At 42.3% G+C, this 10574-nt stretch overlaps 1 protein-coding gene across 1 annotated transcript; it reads left to right on the plus strand.

Moving 5' to 3' along the window:
* The first annotated feature begins 6050 nt into the window (after positions 1 to 6050).
* On the plus strand, positions 6051 to 10269 carry ADG1 (ADP glucose pyrophosphorylase 1). The gene is made up of 9 exons (XM_078582691.1): positions 6051 to 6354; positions 7225 to 7521; positions 7891 to 8160; positions 8658 to 8837; positions 8919 to 9022; positions 9123 to 9234; positions 9316 to 9414; positions 9779 to 9898; positions 9983 to 10269. Exons 1-9 carry the CDS (start codon positions 6091 to 6093, stop codon positions 10097 to 10099), a joined length of 1563 nt encoding a protein of 520 aa, XP_078438817.1. The 5' UTR covers positions 6051 to 6090; the 3' UTR covers positions 10100 to 10269.
* Positions 10270 to 10574: the final 305 nt, after the last annotated feature.

A 10574-nucleotide genomic window follows, 5' to 3' on the forward strand; every position in this document is an offset into this window, starting at 1 on the left:
CTCTACTTCTCTCATTATTTTTCTATAAGTCTCTGTATTATTCTCCTTGTTATCTCCTTGTTATCTCTCCCTCTCTCTCTCTCTTCTCTCATTCTTTTTCTCTAAGACTCTCTCTCTCCTTGTTATCTCTCCCTCTCTCTCCTCTCATTCTTTTTCTCTAAGTCTCTCTCTCACTCTCCTTGTCATCTCTCCCCCTCTTTCCCCTCTCTCTCTCCTTCTCTCAATCTTTTTTCTCTAAGTTTCTCTCTCACTCTCCGTGTTACCTCTCCCTCTCTCTCATCTTTCTCTCTCCTTCTCTCATTTTTTTTCTCTAAGTTTCTCTCTCACTCCCCTTGCTATCTCTCCCTCTCTCTCTCTCCTCTCATTCTTTTTTCTCTAAGTTTCTCTCTCACTCCCCTTGCTATCTCTCTCTCTTCTCTCATTCTTTTTCTCTAAGTCTCTCTCTCACTCGTTTTCTCTGTCTCTCACTCACTCTCTAAAGATGCACGCCATCTTGACCCGCCAAAGGCGTCATCCGCGCCACCGCCATCGTCGCCAACCGCCGGGCGAATTATGCTCGTCTATCGTGTTTTGATTTCTCTTCTTTGTTAGTTACATTTCGTGTTTTTCAGAATCGTCGAGTTGCCTTTGTCGCATCGCGACGCGTCTGTCCTTTTTGTCCGTGTCTTTGTCATCATGTTGGGAGGGGTCCTTAGTCGTTTCGACCCCCTCCCTTTTCCCCTTTTCTTTTATGTTTAATTTCCTTTATTAATGTAATGGGGGCCCATTATAAAAGGGCCCCCCTATAATGGACCAATACCCCCCTTATGGAATTTTCAAAGAGTGTTTGTTTAACTGAGTTCTTGGTCACCCCTTTGAGAGAACGAAGAGGGGAGAAGAGGAAGAGCGTGGAGGAGAAAATTGCAGCAAATCAGAGAGGAATGCAACAAGAGGAGTGGAAAATCTGGTCCTCACGTGGCCGGATACCTTCCCTGATAATTCCCCTTCCACCGCAGCTGGAATTTGCCGTCCGATTTGTGCATCCGTGCTTGCGCGTGAACCCAAAGGTAACAATCCCGGCGACCCAGGAACCCGGCGGCCCAAATTTGGGCGGAGTAACTCTTCGGAGGAGAGTCCAGTGGCCGCTCGGCCAACCCCCCCCCCCTTCTACCGGTCAGATTCGCCTGGTACCAACGTGGGAAATCTGTTACCCAACGGTAATCGATCCAGCGGACGGCGCAGCCCCTCCCTCCGTCCTCCTGACCGACGAAATCTGTCTCCCAAGCGTAGACAAGAAGTCGTAGCTTGGTCTAGCGATCAGTGCCCCTCGACTGGCGTAACGGCGCAGCAGCGATGGGACTGGGGTCGGAGGAGTGGGAGGGAGATGCGGAAGTCATCACGTTATATTATCCTTTGCAGTTTACTGTCGATCGTCTCTACCGCGCTCGGGCTAGATAGGTGAGAGAGGAAGTAAAATTGAGATAACTACGAGAACAAATGAGTGTGTTTACCGGTACGGACGAGCCCGTCCGTTGCGTGTTGGCCCCTACGGATTGACTCCGTTCGGCATCGTCGTCGCCTTTGTCCCCTCCGACGAGGCTCGAGAGGCCACCGTCGCCGTCACCCGGCGACCCTGTCGAAGGTTAGAGCTCGGCATCTCCCTCGACTTGGAGCCTGCATGTACGACACGTAGGACGCATTCATCTTGCATCGTAGTTACATTACCCCTTTTAGGGTTTTATCCGTCGGACGATGACCCCGTCGACGTCCGACATCACTATCTAGGTACCGAGCAATTGACTCAGTACCGATAGGACCACGTCCTGCATCACTCTCTCTCATCTTTCTCTTTCCTTCTCTCTCTCTCTCTCTCTCTCTCTCTCTCTCTCTCTCTCTCTCTCTCTCTCTCTCTCTCTCTCTCTCTCTCTCTCTCTCTCTCTCTCTCTCTCTCTCTCTCTCTCTCTCTCTCTCTCTCTCTCTCTCTCTCTCTCTCTCTCTCTCTCTCTCTCTCTCTCTCTCTCTCTCTCTCTCTCTCTCTCTCTCTCTCTCTCTCTCTCTCTCTCTCTCTCTCTCTCTCTCTCTCTCTCTCTCTCTTTCTCTCTCTATCTCTCTCTCCTTCTCTTTCTCTCTCTCTCTCTCTCTCTCTCTCTCTCTCTCTCTCTCTCTCTCTCTCTCTCTCTTTCTCTCTCTCTCTCTCTCTCTCTCTCTCTCTCTCTCTCCCTCTCTCTCTCTCTCTCTCTCTCTCTCTCTCTCTCTCTCTCTCTCTCTCTCTCTCTCTCTCTCTCTCTCTCTCTCTCTCTCTCTCTCTCTCTCTCTCTCTCTCTCTCTCTCTCTTCTGCTCTCCCTCTCTCTTTCTCTCTCTCTCTCCCTCTCCTCTCTCTCTCTCTCTCTCTATCTCTCTCTCTCACTCTCTCCTTATATATCCCTCTAGCTCTCTCTAAGGTTGATAGTCACGGTTTGGTCCCAGTTTTGGCATGGGGCTAAAACTTATCTAAAATTTGTTCTGGTTACAATCCAGTCTTGTCCAGTCCAGCTGCAGTCCTGATCTTGTACCGCCCATTCATGTTGACTAGTCAATGTAAAAGTCAAAAAACAGAAGTAAAAATAATTGGCATGGGGTTATGTCATGAAAGGAACAATGCATTACAAGTAAGCTATAAAATCCATCGTGGAAAATAAAAACTCTTATTAGATGCCACTGAAAAGATTAAAAAAGGAACAAGAGAAGGAAAAAGGAAGATAAAAAGACTAGTAAAATAAGAAGAAGAAGAAGAGGAAAGGAGAAAGGAATATGAAAAGAATAAGAAGAAGAAAGATGAAAATATAAATAAAAAAAGATGAGAAGAATAATTAAACATGAATTATGTAATTTGAAAATAAGAATAATGAAGATGAAAAAATCAATAAAACAGGAATAAATGATAATGAAAAAAAGAATCAGAAAACAATAAAATAAGAATACGAGAAGAGGTGAACAAATGAATAAGAAAAGAAAACAGATTTGAAAAGGAAAATAAAAATGAGAATAATAAGAAACTAAGAAGAAATGTTATCGCTTGTTCCCTCTCTCGCACATTCTCGCTCTCATTCTCTGTCTCTTTCTATCTCACTCTCTCTCGCTCTCTCTCGCTCTCTCTGTGTGCTTATCTCTATCTATCTCTCTTACTCTCTGCATCTCTCTGGTTCTCTTTCTCCTCTCATTTAGTAACTTATTTTTTTTATTAATTTTAACAATTCAATCTGATCCAATCTGAAACAGGTAATTTGAATTGAATCAGTTTGGGTTATTTGATCCAAACATTGGGCCAGATCATTTGATATGATCTGACCCAATGGGTAAGACTGAGTCTTTATCGATAAGGTGGGCCGAATGATCAAGGTTCAGATTTGGTCGATCGAATAATTGATCCAATTGAACATTCAATCAATCAGATTAAATACATGATCCTTGTCTCCATCGCTCTACCCTGCCTCTCTTTCTCTAAATCCCTTTTAATCTCTCTCTTCCTCTCTCTCAATATTTCCTATCTCTATCAGTCTCCCGCTCATATCTCTCTATATCTCGCTTAATCTCTCTCTCTCTTCATCTGCCTCGCTTAATCTCTCTTTCCCACTTTCTATCTCTCTTGATATCTCTTGAGTGTCTCATTAAATCTGTCTGTCTTTTTCTCTCTCTCTTAATCCCTCTATGTCTCTCTTCTTCTTAATTACACTTAATCTCACTCTCTCTCTTTAGGTCTCTCTTCTTCTTAATTTCAAATAATATCTCTCTCTTTATGTTTCCCTTCTTAATTTCAAATAATTTCTCTCTTTATGTGTCCCTTCTTAATTTCAGTTAATCTATCTCCCTCTCTGTTTCTAGCTCTTCATATATCTTAATCTATGTCTCTCTCTTAATCTATTTCCCAATCTGTCTCTCTCTAATTATTTCTCTTAATCTATGTCTCTATCTCTTAATTTCTCTTAATCTCTCTGCCCCTCTCGCTAACTCTCTCTTAATCTATGCCTTCGTATATGTCTCTCTATCTAGATCTCTCTTAATTTCTCTTTTCCTCTCCCTCTTTGTATTTCTCTCCTAATTTCTTTTAAACTCTCTCTCTCTCTCTCTCTCTCTCTCTCTCTCTCTCTCTCTCTCTCTCTCTCTCTCTCTCTCTCTCTCTCTCTCTCTCTCTCTCTCTCTCTCTCTCTCTCTCTCTCTCTCTCTCTCTCTCTCTCTCTCTCTCTCTAAATCTATCGTAATGTGTCCCATTCCATCTCCCTCTGTCTATCTTTTAATTTCTCTTAAACTCTCTTTCTCTCTAATACCTCTTAATCTCTCTCTATCTCTCTCCCTAATTCTCCCCATATCCCTCTCCCCCTAAATGTCTCTTAATATCTATCTTTCCCTTGTCTCTCTCCCTATCTCTCTCTGTCTCTCTCCCTAATTCTCTCCATATCTCTCTCCCTATATGTCTCTCTCCCTAAATGTCTCTTAAGATCTATCTTTCCCTCTGTCTCTCTCCCCATCTCCCTCTGTAAATCTCTCTTCATATCTATCTTTCCCTCTCTATCTCTCTCCCTAGTTCTCTCCATATCTCACTCCCTATCTATCTCTCTATTTCTCTCTCTAAATCTCTCTTAATATCTATCTTTTCCTGTATATATATCTCTCTCTTAATTTGTATTAATCTCTCTCCCTCTCCATCCCTCTCTCTTATTTCTTATTTATATTTCCCTCTCCCTTTAAATCTCTTATTGTCTCTATCTCTCTTAATCTCTCTTCATCTTTGTATATCCCTCTCTGTCCCTCTCTCTAAATCCCTCCTAATATTTCTCTCCCTCTCTGGCCCTCCCTCATTTGCTCTAAATCTCTTAATGTATCTCTCTTCCATTCAGTCTCTCACTCTTTCTCTCTAAATCTCTCTTAATATCTCGCTTTCTCACTAAATCTCTCTTCATATTTCTCTTTCCCTATCTCTCTCTCAATCTCTTTAATCTCTCTCCCTCTCCCTCGGCCTATCTATTAATTTCGTTCTCCCTCCCTCTTTGTCTCTCTTTCTAAATCTCTCTTAATCTCTTTCCCCTGCCTCTCTCTCTAAATCTCTCTAAATCTCTCGCAATCTCTCTCACTCTCTTCCTCTCTCTAAATATCTCTTAATATGTTTCTCTCTCTAAATTTCTCTCTCCCTCTCTCCCTTTCTCTTAGTCTCTCTCGCTCCTGATCTCTCTGTTTAAATCTATCTTAATCTCTCTCCCTCTCTTTCTCTCTCTAAATCTATCTTAATTTTACTATCACTTTCTCTCTCTTAAGCTATCACTCAGTCTATCTTTCTAAATCTCTTAATCTCCCTCCCTCTCTGTGTCTCTCGTAAACCCTCTCTCCCTCGCTGTCTCTTTCTAAATAGCTCAGTATGTTTCTCCCTCTTTCTCTCTCTCTCTAAATCTCTCTCTCCCCCTCTTTATCTCTCTTAATCTCTCTCCCTCCTGATCTCTCTGTTTAAGTCTCTCTTAATATCTGTCTCTCTCTAAATCCATCTTAATACTCTCTTAAGCTATTTGTCAATTTTCTCCTTATCTCTCTCACCAAAACTCTTCTTTTTATCCGCCCGCCTCAGGAATGGGGCTACGTCATCCAGACCCGGCGTCATCCTACCAACCGGCATCCCCCGTCCCCGCGTCCTCCGGGGCCGGGTGACGCGTCCCGTACGGACGCGTTATCTGCGGCTGCCACGTACCTCTCCGATGGCCGCGCCATCCGCAAAGTGGTTAACGTCCCCATCAAGTGGGCCCCACCTTCTTGGATCACGTGACTTCAAAACCGACGAACCAGGCAATCCCACGTCAGCAAGATATTTCCTCTCTCCTCCACGTGTCCAATCTGCCGCCGTTCAAACCTCCGCCTCGCAACAAACATCCTCCTGAAAAACATTTCATAGTGAATTCAGAAACGATTCAGACCCTGTAAGAGCCGTAATTACGAGAGAGGACAGTTTTCGGGGTTTCGAAGGGGCAGAAGAGCATTGTGAAGGAAGGGGAGGGTTTAATTGAAATTATCCGAGGAGATCTAGTGCTTATTTATTTATTTACTTTTCTCGCTTCGGCTAGACTTGGAGAAGGAGAAGAGTTGGAGAAATGGCGATGGCGGCGACGAGCTTCTCCGGAGTTGCGCCGAGATTTGGATCGGTTGATTCGAATGCGAAGGTCTTGGCGAGATCTGCGAGTAGGAATTTGTCTTCGGCGTCTTCGTCGCTCGTTGCGGGGGAGTTGAAAATCAAGTCCGCGGTTAAAGGAAGGCGAGGGACCTCTTCGGGTGGCCGATCGCCGATCGTCGTGTCCCCCGAGGCTGTTTCTGATTCCAAGAGCTCGCAGACTTGCCTCGATCCCGAGGCCAGCAAGGTAAATCTTGGTTTGATTGTTTGTTTCTTTTTCTGTAATTTGATCTCGATTGCGTTTCTTGGTTCCTTTTGCTTGCGATTCTTGTTTGGAGTTAAAGCCAGGTTTTTTAATCTGATTTCATGGCCGGATCTATTGGGAAATTCTTGTAAATGCGCCTATTTCGCTTCATATTGCGTTGTGCTTTAAATCTCTTATCTGCCTTTGCAATTGGCCTACAAATTAAATCCTCCAATTAAAAGTAGACTCTCAAATCCATAGAAATGTGCCTATTTATAGGAAATCTTTGATGCAATTTTTTTGATTCTTCAAATTAAATTCTATGATATACTGTGGTTTGATCGCTCGGTCTTCTTGATTTCTTTTGTTTGAGATCACGTAAGGATTGTACTCCAGATTTTTTGAATTTCTAGTTGGATCTGTTGCGAAATCCAAGGAAATACGCCTACTTTCTCGTCAGCTTGCATTTGCATCTAGCCTCCAAATTAAATCATACAATTAAACAGTAATCTCTCAAATCCATGGAAATGTCGCTTTTATTCTTGTCTCTGAATTTCTAGTAATCCCCAAATTACATTGAATTATTTTATGATAATTACTTCATTTTATGATTTTGGTAGTGTCCTAATGATCCCCAAATTATACAATGAAAACACAGTCCTCAAATCAGCTGAAATTACTTCCTTCTATGATTGTGGTAGTGCTCCAATAATCCCCAAATTACATTGGTCTATTGAATCACAATACTCAAACTCACTGAAATTACTTCATTTTATGATGTTGGCAGAGTGTCTTGGAATCCCCAAATTACATTATATCATTAAAACACAATACCCAAATCCACTGAAATACTTCATTTTATGATTTTGGCAGAGTGTCTTGGGAATTATTTTGGGTGGGGGGGCTGGGACGCGGCTGTACCCACTAACGAAGAAGAGGGCAAAGCCTGCTGTTCCATTGGGGGCAAACTATCGGTTGATTGATATTCCAGTCAGCAATTGTTTGAACAGCAACATATCGAAGATCTACGTGCTGACACAGTTCAATTCTGCTTCTCTGAACCGTCACCTTTCGCGGGCGTACGGCAACAACATCGGTGGCTACAAGAACGAGGGTTTTGTTGAAGTCCTCGCCGCCCAGCAAAGCCCAGAGAACCCTAACTGGTTCCAGGTACCATTTCCTACTAGTTTTTTAAACTCTTTCCAGATGATTCCATAGCAAGATCTCAAGGAAAAAGCAGATTCAATACGAACAAAGACTATCTCCATATCAAAATTGCCACAGTTTTTCTGAAAGTGTACAATTTCTAAACTGGTTCCTGGTAGCATTTATCTCATTTCGGATCTATTTCCCTCCTTGGTTTTTAAACCCTTTCAAGAGGATGTCATAACAAAAAATTCCCTTTTGAAAAGAAGATTTCATAGATATCTGCACTTCGGAAGTTGCTTCAAACTTCTTTTCCAAAATTTTACAAAATTTCTAGAATTTCTAATGGACTACTAGTTTTCCAATATTAACCAAAGATTTAATTTTTTTCAGGGAACTGCGGATGCAGTGAGACAGTATCTGTGGCTTTTTGAGGAGCACAATGTCATGGAATTCCTCATTCTTGCTGGAGACCACTTATATCGCATGGACTATGAGAGATTTATTCAAGCGCACAGAGAAACAGACGCTGACATCACAGTGGCAGCTCTCCCAATGGATGAAAAACGGGCCAGCGCCTTTGGGCTCATGAAAATCGACGAAGAAGGACGCATTATTGAATTCGCCGAGAAGCCAAAAGGGGAGCATCTCAAAGCCATGAAGGTCAGCACCACTGTCTGCTATTAACAACGTCAAGGATGAGTCTTCATTGTCCCCATCTTTCATTTTCCTGCATTGACGATGACGATGACGATGATGATCATTCATCGTCATTCGTTTACGACAATAGATGACGATGACGATGAGATCATTGCCATCTCATCGTTGGAGTTCGAGATGTCTCAGACGCGGGACATGAGATATTAGCCAGTGCCTTCGATCAGGGTAGATGAAGGGTACAGAGCCTGGGTGGGTCTCACAAGAACATATAAAAATCTAAAATATTTTAACAAGCATGTGGTAATATCCCCAATGGAAAGGAACTGTTCATGCTCTGAGCTATCGCGTCTTGACTAGTGATGGGAATTTATTTTCATTCGTTTGAAGACACGTTCTGTGCTGGGGACGACGAAGACGAGTTCATCATTGTCCAGAAATGCCATTTTTCTTCCAAATCCTTGAAAATATGCTCTCTTTAACTTAATATCTTTGCATTTCAGGTTGATACAACGATACTAGGACTGGATGACGAGAGAGCGAAAGACCTGCCTTTTATTGCTAGCATGGGTATCTACGTTGTCAGCAAGGATGTGATGCTCAACCTTCTCCGTAATGAATTCCCCGCCGCTAACGACTTTGGAAGCGAAGTTATTCCCGGAGCCACTTCCGTTGGATTGAGAGTATGTATCTTTATACCCTGCTTATAATTATATTTGCCTTTATGGACAGATTTCAAAATTCAATAAATCTCAAAAATCTAGGTCCAAGCCTATTTGTTCGATGGGTACTGGGAGGACATTGGAACCATTGAAGCGTTCTACAATGCAAATCTGGGTATCACTAAGAAACCAATCCCTGATTTCAGGTATATACAATGATAAGAACTTGCTAATGTGATATAAATCTCGAACTCTTCTCAGGGGTATTCTGGTCTTAACAAATAATATCCTTCTTAATTTATGCAGCTTCTACGATCGCTCTTCCCCGATCTACACCCAGCCTCGCTATCTCCCACCATCTAAGATGCTGGATGCCGATGTTACCGACAGTGTCATAGGCGAAGGCTGTGTGATTAAGGTATGAATTATAAAGAACACATAATATTTTCTGGGGCTGGCCTCCGATTTATGCAAATAACAAATTACACTATTTATGCAGAACTGCAAGATTCATCATTCCGTCATCGGTCTTCGCTCTTACATCTCCGAAGGGGCCATAATTGAGGACACCTTGGTTATGGGCGCAGACTATTACGAGGTACCTACCATTAATTACAAAAACTTATACCATCGCATCCACTCGTGGATCTTCCCTAAATATTAATAAATATTTTAGACAGACTTTGCAGCTAGTTTATGGTTTATCATCAGGATCCTCATTTGATGACGCATTCTTCATCCTTGTCCATCTTTGGTACCTGACGAATGCAAGATGATGATGAGACGAAGACGGCAAGGCGGTGACGAAGTTTTCACTGTATCATCCATACACGTGATGATAAAGATGACATTTCGTCTCCGTCATCGCTCATTGATTGTCGTCATCCTAGACGCCGAACTCTACTCATCATATCTTCACTAAGCCCTGCTTTGATCTTCTAATCATGGTTCCCATTTCGCAGACGGACGCAGATAAGAGATTTCTCTCCGCCAAAGGCAGCGTTCCTATTGGGATAGGGAGGAACACGCACATCAAGAAGGCGATCATCGACAAGAACGCCCGGATTGGGGAAAATGTCAAGGTAATCAATCTTAGCATTTTCAGGAATTCATCGACACGAATCTAGAATTCCAAATAAAATTTAAACTCAATTTCTTCTTGGCAGATCGTCAATATAGACAATATCCAGGAAGCAGCTAGAGAGACAGATGGGTATTTCATCAAGAGTGGTATAGTGACCGTCATCAAGGATGCTCTCATCCCCAGTGGAACTGTCATATGAGTACATCCCTGCTATCTCTCTCTCTTGGCTTACTCTCTCTTTCTTTTTGTCTCTCTATGTATCTCACTTAGAGGTGCCATAAAGACACCCCAGTATGTATCATTTTTTCATGGCACAAACTTGAGCAGGTATCTCTCTTTCTAACATTGCAATCAGGGTATTTCCACAAATAGTTGTCGTGTATGATTACGATCAGGGTATTTTCCATGATTGCAGTTTATTCTTGGCATACCATTATTCAAGAGGAAAAGAATATCCAAAACTTATGAAAATTGTTTCAGTTGTCTAAGAAAAATGGAACAATTATCTCAATTTTCCCAAGGTTATAGGACGGTGTGAAGTAAAAATATATATAGGGATCAATACTGCCTCGATATTACGCAAAAAAATAAAGGTGTAAATTAGAGAAAAAAGTAATTATTAACGAAGGGTTTTTAGGCTGATATGAAATATGTAGGGACCTATTCAATATTAG

Source organism: Wolffia australiana, chromosome 11, assembly GCF_029677425.1.
Source record: "Wolffia australiana isolate 7733 chromosome 11, ASM2967742v1".
In the NCBI taxonomy this organism is placed as follows: domain Eukaryota; kingdom Viridiplantae; phylum Streptophyta; class Magnoliopsida; order Alismatales; family Araceae; genus Wolffia; species Wolffia australiana.